The sequence below is a fragment of the Brienomyrus brachyistius genome, chromosome 17, assembly GCF_023856365.1.
Source record: "Brienomyrus brachyistius isolate T26 chromosome 17, BBRACH_0.4, whole genome shotgun sequence".
NCBI lineage: Eukaryota > Metazoa > Chordata > Actinopteri > Osteoglossiformes > Mormyridae > Brienomyrus > Brienomyrus brachyistius.
Window position 1 is genome coordinate 1,317,819 of NC_064549.1, and position 18,455 is coordinate 1,336,273.

Sequence of the window (18,455 nt, forward strand, 5' to 3'; positions counted from 1 at the left end):
GGCTATAAATCTGAGCTCCTGCTAGTTAGGATACAAAGCAAAGTCTCCAGAGTGTTTCGGTCTGCTGAAGCTGCATTGCGATTTCACCAGTCAGCCTCACCATCGGCTCCGTGCATCTTCACACCATCTCATGATCTTCCTGTATTAGCAAAGGGAACGTATGCTGTTTATAGTACAGAGATATTTATTCAGCTCCGTGGGGAAAGAGTCTTTTCACTGATCTCATCTTACTCTCAATGAAACACAAACAGGTGAGAGCAAACTGGGGGTCACAGTGCAGGGAGACCAGGGCCTCGCTTAGGGGGCCGATGGTGACACCAGTCTGCTGGCCCCAGTGACTGGTGACCTTCCAATCGCAGGCAGAGCCCCAACCCAATGAGCCACATGCCGCCTCCCCCCCCGCTCCCACCCAGACACCCCCACACACACATTTACACACACACCATTTCATACCTGTGGAGTGACTCTGATTGAGCAATATTTATTCCGAAGAAAATTACAGACACACAGCCTTCGCCTCAGTTATATTTTAATTACATATTGATTGTATTTTAATGACATATTTAATTTGCATTATATTTCTGCCACAGAATAATATATTTTATATATATGAATTTTACCTCCCCCAAAGACCCAAAAAAATGTGAATGAATCAGTCATAAATTTTCTCTAATAAAACATTTTGATTTCAAAGTCACTATTGAATTACTCATTCATATTACCCAAAGCTATGTAGAAACAAATTAAATAAAATTAAATTAAATTACAGAATGCTATTACACACTCCTTAATGGAATTAACCAAACTTTATAAATACACAATTATTCAGTGTTTATATAAATGCCTAAAAGGAAAGAAAATGAAGCAATTAATTCACTTTTAATCACAATAATGAGGATAATGACGACAGTCGAGATGAACTCACGGCACAGGCTGTATAACAGTATAACAATCTCACATGTTTCCTTTTGAAATCACATCAAGTTCTTCCCATCAAAAATGATGTAACACTTTGGGGTAAAAATACACTGCAGGAGGCCAAAACTGGAGGCCAGGATGGCGAAGATCTCCACGGCGACCATGTACTTCCCCGGCGAGCTGACGTAGGCGGGCACGAAGGCCACCCAGATGGCGCATAAGATGAGCATGCTGAAGGCGATGAACTTGGCCTCGTCTAAGTTATCGGGCAGCTTCCTGGCCAGGAAGACCAGCAGGAAGCAGACGGCGGCCAGCAGACCGATGTAGCCCAGGACACAGCTGATCCACCCGATCTCACCCTCCAGGACCAGCTTGGAGCCCTGGAGTCCGGTTTTGCGGTGAGGCTGGGGGGGCCCGAGCGAGAGCCAGGTGGTACAAATCGCCACTTGGATGCAGGTGAGGAAAAAGACGCTGCCCCTCTATTGGGCCGGCCCGAACCACTTCACGGCGCTGGTGCCCGGCCTGGCAGAGCGGAACGCCACCAGATCCACGATAGTCTTGATCAGGATACAGGACAGGCAGAGCAGGAAGCTGATGCAGAACGCCTGGCGCCGAGCGCGGCGGGACCAGGGGGAAGGGCGGCCGATGTAAAGTACGGCGCACAGGAAGCAGAGCGCCAGCGCAAATAGAAACAGGAAGCTCAGCTCCGAGTTGTTGGCGCAAAATGCGTGTGTGGCGGCGGCGCAGGAAGACAATGCTGACAGCGAGCATCACGCAGTCAGCGTCACGCCCATGGAGCCCCCGAGGGACAGGAACTCCACTTCACGCGGGATGCACGCATTGTGGTGTGTATTGGACCAGTAATCGGGAGAACAGCGATCGCGCTGCACTGCACCTGAGGATGAACAGCAAAAAAAACCCCAGAAACCGGGTTGGACGAGAGAACTAGTCACACAGAGAAGTGTGTCACCAGGCACCCAGCTCACCTGTGGCGTTGCTGATCTCGGCGTCTGCGCAGGGGAGGCAATGGAAACGGCAGAGGGGCTGGCCTTTCCTAGCACCCTTCCGCGTCCCGGAGGGACACTGCTCCGTGCACAGCGAGCGGGGAACCTGCCCGGGACACAGTGCTGGTCAGCACACGCCACAAACCTTAACCTCCACACTGCTGCATGAAAACAGACAGGAAGCGTATCGCTGAAGTGCCCAGCGGAATCACACCCGGTCCTGCTCACCGCCATGTGCCTGTCGGGCCGCACGATGGCCGAGTCGTTGACGTTGAGCTCGGAGCCCCCCACCCGGCCAACCGGCACATACTGCGGCAGCCCGTCGGGCCCAGCCTGCCAGTTAACGATGTCATACGGCACCCGGCTGTCTCCACCCTCAAAGCAGAACTCCTTCCCCAGCTGAGTAGTGAAGCGCACTTTGCTCAGGTACTGCAGCAGCTGAAGGGGGAAGCGGAAGTTTAGAGACCGACGCCCCCAAGAGGCCGTTATAGGAGCGACAGGCTGCAATACCCAAAACACAGAAAAGCAAATGCCAAGTAAGGCATTAACACAGTTACCATTTAAATACCTGCTTGGGCTTGACTGTCACTAAGGTCACAGTGTGGAGTCCCATAGGTGGCGCTATTCTGGGCCTACGGCAAGGTACACACTGTATGTGATTCGCAACTGGGAGGCGTCCGAGAAAGTGGTGTTCTGAACATTCTGCAGCGTCTCCATTCCCCCACAAGGGGGCGGCGATTTGAGGGCTGCTCCGCAATTCTCCGGGGTGCATTTGAATGTCTCCTCCCACAAAGACTGCGGGATGGCACTGCCAGGTTGCCTGGAGGGCCGGACGGCATGGAGCTGCGCCCGGGGATGGGAGCAGCTGGCATGGCCATGCCCAGCACGCCGCTGCCCACCGAGGCAAGGGAGGGATCTGCCGCTGGGGCTCCAGGCCTCGCTGGCCAAATAGATGCAGCCTTTCACGTTACACCGGGCCAGCTCTTCCAACAGGGCGCCCGCGTCCATGTACCAGGCGAACACCAGGACGACCCGGGCCGAGGACTCCTGGACGGCTCTCACCAGTGGGGACGTCGGCAAGAGTGTCCCCTGCGAAAACACCAAGCACTCGCCTGGTAGCTGACCTGAGCAGGAAACAGTGACACGGAAACCCGGTGTGACAAAAACACTCCCATACCGAACCTGAGACTGAATCGGTGGAAGATGCATTTTTCCGTAAAATCCCATGATTCCCTCTTAGGGTGAAAATTAGATGCAACCTCATACATTTCTGCAGGCATAATTATCATTAATTAAACATGCATTTATTTAGCAGACACTATTACCTGAAGTGACGTGCATTTGAAAGCAGGGTCAGGCAGCCATGGGGTAACAGCTAGTGGAGGCTAGTGGCATAATCACTCTGCTGAGCCTGGGATTGGGACTACCGGCCACCCAATCACAGGCACAGTATCCGAGCCTGCTGGGCCACACGCTGCCCTGGGGTAACAAATCCCTCCCTTGAAATGAAACACCGCGTTTCACACGGCAGCCAAGCCCTGTAGGCACCTTACCACATCCAGCGGTCCCAGGGTCTGGGACAAGATAATGGACTGGGTGGAAGAGGAGTCTGCGATGATGATCGGGACAGATCCAGCTGCACTACAGTTAAAGCCCCACCCACTGGCAAGGGACAGGCCCCCGCACAAGGCCCAGGGGTGCTTGGAACAGCTGTCCAGGATGCGGTATCCCAGCCTTATGCTTGGCAACAGCCTGGGGTCTCTGTTAATCTGCTCCACAGCAAAGGTCATGGCGTGGGCCCAGCGCAGGGGCCGAGCCTGGAAGCTAGACCAGTCATAACACAGCACATGAAAAGCAAGCCAACAGCAGGCTAATGATGGGCCAGAATGAAAGGGGGAGCAAGTGAAATGGAAGAAATCCCCTCGGTGACCAGCAGGAGGGGTCGAGGGAAGGCAGGACCCACGTGACACAGTTCTGCACCATGGGAAGCCGAGTGAACTTGACGTCTTGCAGGATGGGCTGGTTGTAGAGGGGGAAGAGCCCCCCCAGGACAATATCCCCATCCTGGGACAGGCCATATATGTCCTGGTCACCCAGGGCTTCGTACCGCGAGGAGGTCACCGCGGTCCACGGCGTCGGGACCGGGAACAGCACCGCAGGCAGCAGCCAGAGAGCCAGCGAGCGGGACATGGCCGCCCGTCTGGGGGCCCCACAGGTCTCTCCACCGTGCTTTATCATCGGCGATGGGCCCCGCTGGGGGCCACAAGTCAGGAGTAAACAATCGCATGGACAGGCCTGGGCTCAGCATCCCCCGGGCCCCCAAATCAACAGTAATCTTCCTGCCGTTGATTCATTTTACGGCTGGGTGAGCTCATGCTGATGTGTACTGCAAATGCGTGTTTATAATTATAAAGAAAATAGGGGAAAGGCTGATCAGGAATTTAAGAATGAAACGGAAAAGCTCGGTGCAGGCAGAGAAAGGGGGCAGGTGGGTAGAGACATTGAGGGAGGGGGCCACCAGAGACACAGGAGTGCCATCTCCCACTAAGCCACATGTCTCCTGTAATTACACTCTATTTCCGGGGTAAGTGTGGAGAAAGTATCCCGCTTAGAAGATGGGGAAGGCAGACAAACGACCTATGATGATGTCTGCTCAAGACAGACACACAGGGACAGAGGGCTGTGAATTCTGGGATACGCCACAACAGACGTGGCAAACACCCCGAACAGACCTGCTGACAGAATACTCATAATAAGTATGACTAGTCTGCCGTTTTTGTTTTTACTCATAATTAATGGCTGTATCATTATTTTGCCTGTTATTATTATACACAGGAGCTGATTTGTTGATTTATGTTAATAGTCTGAGCTGTCACACTGTTAAATAAAGGATATGAATAATTCATGCGTTCGCTGAGCGCTCATTTCTTCATCATTTTCTTGAGGGGCACGAATAAATGTGTTTAAATGAGGGCATTCGATCAGGACCCCACTGCTTAACACTGACGCGAGGACGACATCCTAATCAGAGTATGTTGGCTGGTGGGAGCAGACGGCCTTGGGCTTTGCGCTGAGGGGTGCCCCCTAGAGGCCGCCGCCTGCTGACGCTGGGAGGCACACAGACACACTGGGCCCTCTCCGCTTCCATCATATTCCACAGTTTTATTGCATCAGTCGGGAGTGCCATCCCTGACGCCTGTACAGAGTTTTCCAAAATCATGCACCCCCCCCCACCGAAGCTGTATAATCTGTGATATCAAAGCAATTATAAAAATACAGATTGAAACAAAACAGACGTGAACCACGTTAAATTCAGGAGGGGGAAAGACACTCCACGCTCTCACTCCACAGGGTGCTAAGCCCGGCAGGAGGTCCTGCGCCTAGCAACACAGTCATGGGATGGAGCGTAGTCATGCTGGTTACATCCACTGTCTCATGCAGGTTCCTACACACATAATCTATTATCCATAATTTAATTATTACAAGATTCATTTGTACATACAGTGCAGCACAGAGACACGGGAAGACTTCAGAAAGACCTCAGTCAACAGAACACAGGGGACTCCCCGTTCGTGCTTCAGGGCAGAACAGGAAGTACATCTACAGTCTAAGCAGGAAGTAGACTTCAGGTTCTGACGGCTGACACCAGTCCTCTGGGATGCCGGTGTCACCATGGCAGCAGCGGTCTCCATTGGCGTAGAAGGACCTGGCGCAGGAACCTTCCGGAAGCCCCCGACCCTCAGAGTGCTCCAGGTACCCAGCGATGTAAGAGCCGGTGGAGTGGCGGCAAGCGGGGGGGGTAGGGTTGGCGGGCTTGCTGCGGAGCACTACCCCAGTCGTGCTGTAGGAGGCGCAGGTGGGCCGAGGCTTGAGTGCTTCTTGCTGGCGTTCACGGGCGCGACTGGCAATGTGCCGGACCCGACTTTGGCTGCGAGACGACAGCTTGCGGGAGAGGGGGTGCAAGGGGGAGGCGGTCAGCAAAGCTGGGTTTTGGGAGTGATCGTCCTGGTCCAGGGACAACAGTCGGCGCAGCTGCTCTGTAAGGGGGTCAGCTGGCGCCGGACATCTGGCCGGGCCAGACGCCTGCCTGCCGCTCTGAGCTCTGGCCGCCATAAAGCTGCGGTTGATGAACTTGTACTTGCTCTCGAAGTTGCAGGAGATGTCCTCAGATGTGAGGTCGCCCAGGCTCTTAGACTTGCAGGGGCCAGGGCTTGGGGACAGGGACGTGATAGCTGGGTGACCCTGTTGCAGGAAGTGGCCATTTTCCACCCTGGAGACTTGTGACCAGTCATTGGACGACCTGCTGGCCACCTGGTCCATGGAAGAATTGATTCTCAGAGGAAATGGCCGGCTGCCGGAGGAGAGGTGCCCACTGTGGTGCCCAACGGTCCCCTGGGCAGGTAGGTGCTTGTCACCCATCTGATGCCCACACCTGGACTGATGACTGGCCCGCCAAGGCGTTGGCCCATAGATCCAGCTATTGGGGCTATGGTGGGGGTCAGTCCTGGTACTGGAGAGGGGAAAGTTGCCCGGGATATGATGAAGGGGGCCGTGGTTCAATGGTCCACAGGTTGAGGAGGGGCGAGGCTCAGCTAACTGATGGGGGAGGCTGGCGGGGGTCAGCGTGGTGTCCAGCGGATCCTCGTCCACGTTGATCTCGATCTCCATCAAGCTGCTGCCGGCTGAGTCCTGGCAAAGCAGGAAGAGGTCAGAGGCAGCGCTGTGGAACGATCCACCATGACTTCCCCAAGTCACCTCCTCCCGCACATCCATGGGACGAAAACAGGGGTCTTGCCCGCATGGGACCTCCAGAGCCCTGCTGTAGGGGGCCTGCTTCCTCGAGAAGAGGGGCTTTTGGGTAAGAAGAGGCTTTACGGGTGAGGAGGCTGGGCTGGCCACAGGAGTGCTCTCCTCAGACCCCATCTGGAGGCTCCGGACAGTGTTCTCCCCTGGGTTAAACTCGGAGATGGGCGACAGCACCTCCTCGTTGAGTATGGTGTAGATGGTGGGATCGGTGGTCTCCGGGCTGGAGAACAGCACTGAATTCGACGGGCCGCTGGGTTGGCAGGGGTCGCAGGCCAGGGTCCGGTACGGGGTCTGGGAGGCGTCATGGTCGCTGGACCGCAGGGCCACACTACTCAGCTCTGCAGTGACATCAAACTGCCCGATAAGCGCCGATATGGACCCACAGGTGTCGTTGCCCAGGGACACAGCATCTATAAGCCGTGATAATGTGCTGTCCTGCAGAGACAAATCACTGAGCGGATTGACCCGGTTCACAGACCCAGCACTGGGCTCCAGCATTTCGGCTGTCACGCCTTCTTCACCACACACAGTCTCTCCCCGTAAATGATCCTCCTCCACTGTCTGCCCAGCGTTGGGCTGGTTCTGGCCAGTGCTGTGCTGAGTAGGTTCTGTGATATCGGTCAGGCGGTCCAGCTCGCCACCCAGAGAGAGGTCACAGGGTCTGTCCATGCGGGGACCTCCGACAGCTGGGTTGGCTTCCCCTCCTACATGCGGAGGGCTTTTGGGTCGGGCCATATAAGAAGATGGGGTCTCCAGGAGGAGGTCCAAGGAGGAGGAGCGAGGCCTCAGGACAGAGGTTGTTTCTGTGGACAGAGTTTGAGAGGTCAGCGGTGTCTGTAGATTCACACGTGAGATGCTCTATTCTGACACTGAGACGGATGGAATGTACCACCAAGCACAACTGTGGGGGTGGTCAATGAAGCTATGCTGTAGGGAAACTCCATTAACACATCGGGGGGAAATGACAAGATGAACAGAGCCAGACAGCATTTACGAAATGCATCTCTTTAAATGGTATCAGTGAGATGGAGTAACAATTAAAACATTTATCTGGATGAGATGCCCTCAGTAAGCCTCGGGAATTACCTGCTGGGGCTCCTAGTCAGTACTCTACTACAGAGGAGTGCGACGATAAAAACAAAACAAACAAAAGCGCAAGTTACCAGCGATAGCAAAGCTTCAGTCTGAAACAGAGGGAGTAGGAGCACACAGTGCATAAAAGCAGTGGACGGGAATCCGTCAGATTTACTACCGTCGCACATTGTAATGTACCAAGACACACAGAACACGACTGCAGCAAGTTACACTCATATAAGTAAGAGGATAAAATAATTCTGTCAATATAACCAGGTTATATAGGGTGAATATTGTAATTATATTAATTATTTAGCCCCCTGTAACACTCACAGCAGCTAACAGGTAACAAAGATACAAACACCTTCACCCTGTGACCATTCATTGATCCAATCGCGATGCGTGGGGGTGGTTTGGAGGCCTCACCTGCCGGGGTGTTGGATCCTGCCTCGGGGGCGTCCTGCCTGGGGGAGGAGAGCGTCAGGGTGTCCTGGAGAAGCTTATCGAGGGGCATAGAGGCAGGGCGGGGTAGAGGCGGACCCGGGCGGGGTGGGGCCCCACCCTCCGTATCCTCGCCCTCGGTGGGCGGCGCTGGTGCCCGCTTGGTCTTCCTACGGCCTTTGGCGGGGGCACTCGCTGTGCGCCGCAGCAGTTGCTGGCTGATGGAGCGTTTGCACAGTGGGGGGCCCACCAGGGGGGTGTCCACACAGCTCCTGGAGGTCCGGCTAAACAGGCCCTTGATTCCCCGCAACTGTCGGCCCTGGGGGGCAGACAGGGGGAGGGGGGGTGTGTGAAACAGACCTAAAAGTAAAAGAAGAGCCCCACCCCAGCAGTGATATGGCAGGATGTGGGTAGACGACACTGGGACAGCGAGCCCCACCCAACCCTCAAACACAATCACATAACACGTTCCAAGCTGATGGCTATACATTCGCTCCATGGGGTTCACCATGTTACACATAGCTGCATGTGATGAGACATAGCTGCATAGCCATGTATGGCCTGTAGGTGGCGCTAATGTGCTCCCTTCTCTCTGCCTATATCCAAAACCCTTACAGGAGCTACGATGAGGAATATCAGCCAATGGAAGGAAGCCCAGTATGAGAGAAAGCGAAGCAGAGCCAAGACTGGACGGCACATCCACGGGAGCACAGCGCACATGCAGCTGTCATGCAGCCAGCAGAATTACCCAGAATACCTTGTTAGCTCCCAGAAAGTGCAGGATGGTATAGCTGGGATTGAGGATTAAGGGACTCCACTGAAAGGGAAAGCATTTGAAGAGGGAAACCCTACAGTCAGATCTCTGAATATCACATGGTATTTCAAACACCCTCTTTATGCAAATATAACTCAGGTATATATAATGGCCATTGAGCCTCCTGAATAGGACTGAGATTACTGCAAAATCACAGCGCCTGACTGGATGAATCATATGCGGCATGACCCGAAACCCTATCTGTATAATACTGACCATTTGAAGTCTTGGACTGGAGCGGCCTAAAACCCGGAAGGGTCACATACCTTCCCAAAGATGTCATGGATGGCGACATGGATGAAGATTGAGGCTTCGGTTAGACCCTCCAGATAGACGTGCCGGTAACCTGAGGCAGTGAGTGTGTGACAGTGATAATGTAATATACTAGAATACTAATCCTAGAAAAACCTGTGATGACTGTTACAAGAAAAGCAGAACTGATAACGCAGTTGTAATCTTCCTGAGAGACATAATGTAATACTTATTTGTTTTGTATTAATCCTACAAGAATACATCATGGCTGTTATTGTTGTACTGATAGTACAATTGTGCTCTTGCTGTTAGATGTGTTTTTCCCTCCGGATATCCGTGGGACAGACCGGGGTTCGCCTGCAGCTCCGCATTGGCTGGTTCGCCGACTCGACTGGGAGCACAGCCATCAGCAGAGCGAGTGCCAGAGGAACAGCTCTGCGGAAGGAGGCCCACAGCAGCTTCGCGGCGGCACAGATAACCTCCCTGCGGGAGGTCCGTCCCGTTCATTCACAACATCTCTGACGTGCGAGGTATGAGTCAGCCACGTCGGGAGGGGGAGGCGCCTCCGTGGGGCTGGCCGCTTCGCACGACTGAGTGCGCTAACGGACAGGGGGACCGGACCCCACACTGACCTGGCATCAGGCTGCTGAAGGCCACCGTCCTCTGGCCCACAAAGTCTCTCCCGATCGGATCGTGGTCCCACACGAGGAAGCGGACCAGGACCAGTTCAGCCATGTGCAGCGTGAAGGACAGTGTCTCCTCCCAGACGGGGTTAAAGCCTACAAGGTGCCCAGAACCCGTAACGTTACCCCAGGAAAACGTAGGGGCTTAACGGAGATGAAGGGTTAATGACCGGAATGATGCGCTTACCGTTGTCGTCCACCACCCTGGTCTGCTCCTTGCAGCAGTCGATAGGCAGCCCTATGATTTCCACCTCAACAAACGGATCAATGATCTGAGGATGACAGGCCGTTTATCAAGGGAGGTTTTCTAAACACTGGATGGAGATTATCCACATCGAACACAGCGAATACAAAACCGGAGACGCAAACAAGGATCCTGTGGGGGTTTTTCCCCCCCCACACACAGACAGGACGTGGTCGCCTGGCGGTGCGGTTGGAGTGACCCTCACCTCTCCGCGGTCCCCGAGCATGGAGTCTGGCGGTTTGGGTAACTGCTGCCCACTGATGATCTTGAGAACGAGCTGCTTTTTGGGATAAGCTGGGAGAGGGTCACTGCTGAAGGGGTTAAAAGACCCTGGAGGAGAGAAGGAGATACCAGGTGAACCTGCAGGACAGGATGTAAATGCCCAGGTGCCTGTGCTACAACACCAGGTTTTGGTGCACCTGCTTATAATTTGGTTTTGGTCTCAGCAACACAGATGTACATGTGCTGGGGTTTTAGACCAGATGGCTTTACTCTGGCCGAGTGGGAATCAGAAAGTACCTTTACACATGGGGGGCGGCTTGAGAACGTAGCCGCTGTCACCATTCACCTGGAACTTCGCCTGGTTCAGCTGCATCATACGGCCCTCTGTCTGGTAGTTGAGAGCCACTGGGGAATCATGCAGATCCAGGACAAACAAGCATAAACAAAAAGATGCAGAATATCAAACCAGTCACGACAGAAGGCTTAGCTGTCTGAATCCACATGGGACCTATATATGTGTGTGTGGCAGGCTGGCTCCTCACCCAGCTGACAGCCCATGTTCCAGTAGGTCTGCGGGTTAAAGTTGCTCGAGTCGATGCGGTATGCGGAAGGGTAGATACGCGACAGCTGTTGCTGGTTGAAGCGGACAAACCGCTCAGCCTGCTGGTGGACGAGATGCTGGGCCTGCGTCTCACTGAAGGACAGAACGTCCCCGGGGGTGCCTGGAGTACAGATGGGGGTGGGGGGGGTGGACACAGCAGCCAGGGAACCCATCCACGTTAGCGGTGTTTGGTACTGTGGTACTGAAACAAGCAGCAAAAACAAACCTTGTTATGTAACCTGTAAACGTACACACACACACACACACACACACACACACACACACACACACACACACACAAAGGGCCCAAACATCAGGACTGAGGGAACAGCCTGTACTGTTCTGCTCTGAGTCTGGGAGAACTCAAGCTTCTCAGCAACAGGCTGAAAGCTCGCAAGGTGAGCTGCGTTTGTTCCTCCGCGTTCTCACACCGAGCACGTCTCCGCCACTCTGCCGCCTCTCCTCCGCTCGACGCCCCTTTGGGGGGCTTTGCTCAGCCTGGGTACAGAGGCACGACGCCTCATCACCCCCCCCCAACCCTCACATATGCTTACTTTCTTCCAGGCTCTCGTGGGCAATGATGGAGTTGGTGAACACCACCAAGGTAGAGAGATCTCTGGTCAGTTTCATGGTCTTCCTTCTCCTCCTGTTACACCAAAGTGAAATTAAAGGGGAGGGAGTTATGTGCTGGCTGTGAAGGGACAATGAGAGTGTGCCTCTGCCCCCCCCCCCCCCCAGACTGTGGTGAAATTCTAGTACATCTGGATCACTTTACATCATAGTCAAATCAGAAAGATGTTTGAAAGAATATGTTTCTGCATCATGTACATATTACATTGTGGGGACCAAATGTCCTCACAATGTGGAAAAAAACATGTTACTTTGACGTAGTGGGGACCATAGTTTTTGGTCCTGACAGGGGGACACTGAAATAAAAGTCTGTGACTGCAATAAAAAAACTAAAAATGCCCACAGTCTTGTATTTTGTACTTACGGTTAAGGTTAGGGCTGGGTAGAGGTTAAGGTTGTCATTGTTGGAATTAGGGTTTTGTCCATAGAGAGGAACGGACTCTGCAACTCTGAGATATGAACATTTTTGCAGGTGATGCAAGAGGCTGCTATTCTGTACATTTATATCGAGTCTGGAGTCTGCTTTGCTTATTCGTCCATGAGAAGAGAAGGCGGTGATCCGGGGGTGGGCTTTCGGCATGGAAGCCTCGAGTCTGCTCCATCATGTGGGATGCCTGACAGCTTCCTATAAAAACCTCTGCCTCAAAACTTAAGCAGAAATTCTGAAATTATCTACCACCCCCCCCCCCACCACCCCACCCCTCTTGACAGAGAAAACTTCATCTGTGAGCCGGGGGCCAGCAAAACTGCAGATCAACATCAACATGAGAACAATGAGATGAAGATAAACCCAATTACAGGCAGAGGACTTTCAGACTGAAACCCTCTGCTGATGTGTCATCTTCTCAGCCCCCGCAGTGTGCGCCGAGAAACTCACAACGTCCCTCCTCCCCCGAGTAAATTAAGTTCTAAGTGTCCAGTGTGAGTAAAAAAACAAACAACATGAATTAAGTGGAACGACAGAGTGACGGGGAGAGAAAAGACTTATTTATAGAGCAGGAGCTCCTCACAGAGGGAATGTGTCCCCCTCACAGAGATGGAGTCTCACAGTCTTTCAGTGCAGTGCTGGATTTTCACTTGACTTTTCACACGTATTGATTGGCCATGAAAAGGCGTTTGGGCTGTGAGCGGCCAGAGCACGTCAAAGCCCCGCAGGAGACCTTTGGCCTTGAACTAAAGGCGAGTTTAATTTCGCTCCCGCAGTACCAAGTATGGAAGTGCATGGAGACATCAGGAAAAGATTCCTGTGCCAAATGGGAAATTAATTGGATTAATCCACACTATTTGGTTCAATTATCCATTATAATGATTGACAGTGAGGACACTGTTTCAAAAATAAGCATCTTAATTGTGCATTTTAACTGCTGCTTTTTATTTGCATGTATGTTCCAAATTTGTCAAATAAACAAATGTTGGTAACACTTTACTTAAAGCTTCATAATGCATTGTCGATGCCTTCATAATGCATTATAATGCATTCGTAAAGCATTATAAATACGGCTTTAGCTATTTGTAAAAAGACATAACACATAATAGCCATGTTTATTATGCATTAAGACCGCTTTATGACGCTCCCATCTATAATGCACTATAGATACCTTCATAATATATTATGATGTTCAGTATAAGGCATTATAATGCATTATGAAGGTATTTAAAGTGCATTATAGATGAGAGTTTCATAGAGCATTCATCATACATAACAGACATATGTAAACAAATGCTTAACGTGTCTTCTGCTTAGCCTGGCCAATAATGACTCTTCATTTCTGGATTTCGCACTATGACTCACTCACTGAAATAAAACTGTATCCTTTAAAGACTGGACTCAGTTAATCAGGAGGTCTTTTCTCCCTCACTGCCCCAGTCCATGACTCTGCTTTTCTAAGCTGTCCTACTTCTGCATGGTCACTCGTCCTTTATCAGGACAGGAGCTGCATTTCGGCACCACCGCCGCACACATGTCACACGGAGAGCAGCTGCGCCGAGACACCTACAGGCGAAGGAGCCAGCAGACGCCAGTGGGGGATTCACCAATCAAGGGCAATAGTGAGGTGACAGACAAGCACGGCGGCCAATGAGCTTTTACCTGTGGAACTGCCCTGTGTCTTGCTGCCCATCTTCATCTGTGTCCACACTCTGACACTTGAGCCGGGATTTGGAGTGTCGCTGCAGGGAGAAACAAACAAACGTGTAAGTGACTGCAGCTTTGTGACGTGCAAGTACAATATGAAGTAAAGCGAGAAGCAGTGATGCACACTCTGTAGAGAGAGCGCCCCCTTCAGGCCTCTAAGACCCACATGAAATGAGTTTTCACAGCACCAAGCTATAATCACCCGGCTGAAACGGGAAATGAGCCCCAGACTCATATGACAGAAAGTCGATGCTGATGGAATGTGGACCGGCCCACAGCCACTGGGGGAGCTGGGCTGTGCTGGCTTGGCTTATTTATCCTCAGTAGCCACTGAGGAGGCTTAGGCGATGCAGCACTGTGGCATCACGCCTCTGGGACCAGGGTCCGAGTCTCCTCCATGGTCCCATGGACTTAGCATATTCTGCCTGGGAACGTCACCTATGTTCAGGTGAAGATGAATTGGAGTTTGCAAATTACGTGTGTGACTGTGCCCTGAGATGGCTTGAGCTGTTCCCTGCCTTGTGGACCCTCCCCGCCCCCCAGGCCTGAGTGGTTGGATGGTTTATTCAATGATTTCTACCAAGACTGTGACATGAATACAGGAGAGATGGCTCTCTCATGGCGTACGTCAGGCCGATTCTCATCCCCGCCGGAAGGTCACCTAAGCTGACCGCAGCCTGGAATATCCATACCTTCTGCTTCAGGTTGCTAATGAAGGATCGACTCTGGCTTCTCTTTCCACCTTCTTTCAGACTGGCCTTCTATAGGAGGGAGACAAATGCAGACTCACATCCTTACACAGGAATTCCCAGACTTACGGCCAGTGCGTAACCCATAGGAGACTGATCTGTAGTATATGGAGTCCTGTAAACCCTGTACCTCATTACCTAAACACCATCACCTACCCTGCTGACCGTCACTGTGATCGCTTTCCAGTACCAGTGTATGTGTGTGTGCCATGTATATATGACGTTGTGGGGACCAAATGTCCCCAGAACGTGATAAAAACCTGTCATTTTGATGTTGTGAGACCTCTTTTAGGTCCCCACAAGGGTGAATGAAACTTTATAAAGATCTCTGGCTGCAATCAAAAAACTAAAAAAAAAATTTCTGGCTACTTATAGTTAATGGTTAGGGCTGGGTAGGGTTAAGGTCGTCATAGTTAGGGTTAGCATTGAAATAATTGAAATAATAAATTGAAACCATAGAAATAAATTAGTGGTCCCCATAAAGATATGTTTACCTGACATGTGCGCCCGCGCCTGTGTGTGTGTGTGTGTGTGTGTGTGTGTGTGTGTGTGTGTGTGTGTGTGTGTGTGTGTGTGTGTGCGCTCGCTCACATTGTATCCCTGACCAGCCGTCACAGAGTCTGAGAAATGCACAGTTTAATGGCTTCACTCCTTGGGGACTGTATGACTTGCGTCTCCAAACGGCTTGTGCCCGGAATGACAGCGACGCTGGCAGGAGGCAGGCAGGGGACAGTGGCTGTCGCGGCACCACAGTGACATTCGTCTGACAGCCTCGCGGACCCCGTGATTAGCCTGGAATAAAAGCCAGGGCCTACGGGGAGCTACCTGCTTGAAGTTGCTGTCGAGGCCTTTGTGGGTGGCCTGCAGAAGGGCTCGAATGGAGAAGCTGTCTGCGTCCTCCTTATCACCGATCTGGGACTCCTTCATCAGAGAGTCCAGCTTCTTCCTGATGAAGGACTCCACCTGGTGCCGGTTGTGGCCGTTGCTCTGCGGATTAAAATGGTCCTCCGAGTCATTGGGGCGTCTTCTTCAGAAGCCTGCTAGCAGAACCTGCTGAACTGTGTCAGTGAAAATTGCTACAGAACTGGTCCTGGGTGGGGCTGTGGGGTAATCATCGACATCATTGTTTTCCAACCCAGTTCTTGGGGACCCCAGACAGTGCATGTTTGGCTCCAGGAGCAAACATGGAGGATCGGGTTGGGAAACACTTGTCTAGAAGTCGAGCCTAAATCAGGTAGAGTGAAAAGAAGCTGCAGGCACATGCCATTAATGACCACAAGGAGGCGCCCTCTGAGGCTTATGCACACCACCACCCAGACTGTCTACCTGCTAATAGCGGGAGAGTTAAGGGGCGAAAATATTCACACTAACATACAAAAGCCAGCGGATGATTCTGCCCTTGTCAGCATAACACGATGATCAGCTCTGAGCGTAATGAAGTGCTCAGTTAACCAGAAAAATAAAGACTTGCTGTGTAGATGTCAGACCAGATCAAGGCTCCAGACGCGAACGGCCCGACGACGAGCGCAGCATTTTGGCATTCCTTTAGCGATGCTAACTTTAACATCCTAAAACCTTGCTGCACTCCTGCGATCATTTTGTTTTTTAAGTTCACGCACTCGCTGATTGCAAAGTTCCGCCTTTCTCTCCTAAGCCTCTTACGCTGACGACCTCCTGACACTAAGCCCCCCTCCACCCCCCCCCCCCCCCCCGTACCCACCCACGCGATGCAGGGTTCATGGATGTTTTCATTTCTACGAGAAGGATGGAAGTGGAAGCGCCCAGGGCCTCAAATCTCAGTGCAAGGACACAGATGGGGGGGGTAAAGATTCCATGTCAGTTAAGAGATGAGCAGCCATTCATGTACCTTAAGATTAAAATGGGAGCAGTGTGTGGCTCAACAGGTTAGATCAGAAGGCCACCAGTTTGAATCCCAGGCTCAGCAGAGTGATGTCATCAGTGGGCCCTTGAGCATGGCCCATAATCCCCTATTGCAATTCATTGCATTAGATGAAAATGTCTGCTAAATAAATCAATGGAAATGGTGGAAGCCAGCCTATGCTTTTCTGAATATATGCTGGGTACATTTTCCGTATTCATATCAACAAACAGCACGGCGTTTCATTTTGCGAAGCAATGCTGTCATTTTAAGCCTAATATCAAAGCAAAACACACCGCAGTCTGAGGGATACAGGGCACATCCCAGCAGGCGCGTGAGAAGAGGGGCATATCCCAGCATGCTCTGCTGCTCTGAAACCCCTCCCCCTCCCCAAACACACTTGCCCTGCAGCCTTTCAGACAGGCTGAGGTGTCAGGCTCCATAGTCAGGGGTTTAAATCTGATTATCCACTGAAGACGTGCCTGGCAGGAAAACGGGGGCCCGGGTGAGGGTCCGTTTCCCCCGCCTCGTCAGATTCGAGGGAACATCTTGGGGGGAGAGGGAGGGTTAGCAAATTTACCCAGCAACTTGGGGATTTTAGCGGCTTGGAATTATCCAAGTACCTTGGTGGAGTGTCTGACATGCAGAAAGGACAATAAACCTCTCTGCCGCAAATCAAATACCATCTACCACGGGAGAAGGAGAGGAAGGAGAGAGCGGGAAGCATCAGCGGACAGAGAGGCAAAGAGGACAGAGGCTGGGTGTTATGGGGGGGGTTCTATTTTGGTAAAAACCTGTTTTAGCTTGTCTGGACATTTTTCAGGTCCCCACGATGCAAGCTTCAAGTTTATAAAAATCTGTGACCACAATCAAAAAACTACAATATTTTGCTTGGTTAGTTATAGTTAAGTTTATAGCTGGGTAGGGGTTAAGGTTAAGTTTGTCATAGTTGCGATTAGGGTTTCCCCCATAGAATGAATGGATGGTCCCCACAAAGATACAGGTGTGTGTGTGTGTGTGTGTGTGTGTGTGTGTGTGCGTGCGAATGTCAGACTTACACTGCTCTTCAGCTTGAAGCCGTCCTCAATCTCATCAGCGCTATCGTCATCAGACACCTCCCCCTCCTCTGCGTCTGCGGACAGGTTCGGGGGCAATCGTTTGCCCTGGGGGGGGGGGGGGGGGGGTTGACATGGAAGTCATATACCCCTTAGGTTTTCCACACACCACCTCTGACTTACTGCCTATTTCAATAATAAATACCGCACACACACACGCACACACACACACACACACACACACACACACACATTATCTGGCAGACATTTAGCTCCCTGCCAACCACATTTCCAAAGCCCATAAAACAGGAGGGACTTGCTGAATGTGAAATCCAGTGCATGAACATTCAGCTTGGAGTGTTTTGTCGGCTGTTAAACCTCCACAGGAGAGGGAGTCGCTCCGGAGTCATTTGGCTCCCCAGCAGACCGCATTCACGCTTAGGATTTCATCTCAATAAATGCCCATTAAAGGAAATCAATTCAGTTTCTTTTGCCTCGAGTTCCGAGAGTTTAAGTGACGTCAGCACTTTGACCAAAGGCGTGCTGGCTGTCACGGCCCCTGATGGTCAGGGGTGATTTAAGCTTCGCCGTGCCCCACCGTGAGGCGCACACGCATGCACATATGTGCACACACACAATCCTTCCCAGTAGCCATGTAGCATGGGGCTAATTCTTCTGTTCAGATTAGCTGAGTGTTACTGTCCCCCACAGAGCATGTGCGGATTGGAAAGGGGGGGGGGGGGCTAATGGTAAATCACATGACCGCTCTCTGAGGATGGTGTCATCACCCCATCTGTTGAGTTCAACAGGTCCTGTAGAACCAGCAGAGCCTCAAATCCTCAGCAAAGAACCCAGCACCCTGAACCCCCAGCCCACATGCTCTCCCACAAGCTTCTACCCATCGCAAGGAAGAACGGAGAACATGCCAAGACATTGACAGGGTGTTAAC

At 52.0% G+C, this 18,455-nt stretch overlaps 1 protein-coding gene and 1 pseudogene across 2 annotated transcripts in view; both read right to left on the minus strand.

Moving 5' to 3' along the window:
* Positions 1 to 590: 590 nt before the first annotated feature.
* On the minus strand, positions 591 to 4,744 carry LOC125711997 (extracellular calcium-sensing receptor-like; annotated as a pseudogene).
* A 232-nt stretch (positions 4,745 to 4,976) lies between these two features.
* The window catches only part of plch1 (phospholipase C, eta 1), a 39,069-nt gene continuing 25,590 nt past the window's right edge, over positions 4,977 to 18,455 (minus strand). The window contains exons 10-23 of one of the 2 annotated variants that reach the window (XM_048982021.1): positions 17,510 to 17,614; positions 15,398 to 15,559; positions 14,516 to 14,584; positions 13,779 to 13,858; positions 11,614 to 11,705; positions 11,001 to 11,180; positions 10,756 to 10,863; positions 10,442 to 10,566; positions 10,180 to 10,264; positions 9,942 to 10,088; positions 9,324 to 9,403; positions 9,001 to 9,060; positions 8,229 to 8,562; positions 4,977 to 7,531 (exon numbers count right to left, since the gene is read on the minus strand). In XM_048982021.1, coding sequence (XP_048837978.1) covers positions 5,523 to 7,531; positions 8,229 to 8,562; positions 9,001 to 9,060; positions 9,324 to 9,403; positions 9,942 to 10,088; positions 10,180 to 10,264; positions 10,442 to 10,566; positions 10,756 to 10,863; positions 11,001 to 11,180; positions 11,614 to 11,705; positions 13,779 to 13,858; positions 14,516 to 14,584; positions 15,398 to 15,559; positions 17,510 to 17,614 — 3,636 coding nt within the window. In that variant the 3' untranslated portion in view covers positions 4,977 to 5,522. The remainder of the gene's footprint in view (positions 7,532 to 8,228; positions 8,563 to 9,000; positions 9,061 to 9,323; positions 9,404 to 9,941; positions 10,089 to 10,179; positions 10,265 to 10,441; positions 10,567 to 10,755; positions 10,864 to 11,000; positions 11,181 to 11,613; positions 11,706 to 13,778; positions 13,859 to 14,515; positions 14,585 to 15,397; positions 15,560 to 17,509; positions 17,615 to 18,455) is intronic. The other variant, XM_048982022.1, reaches the window with a different exon arrangement.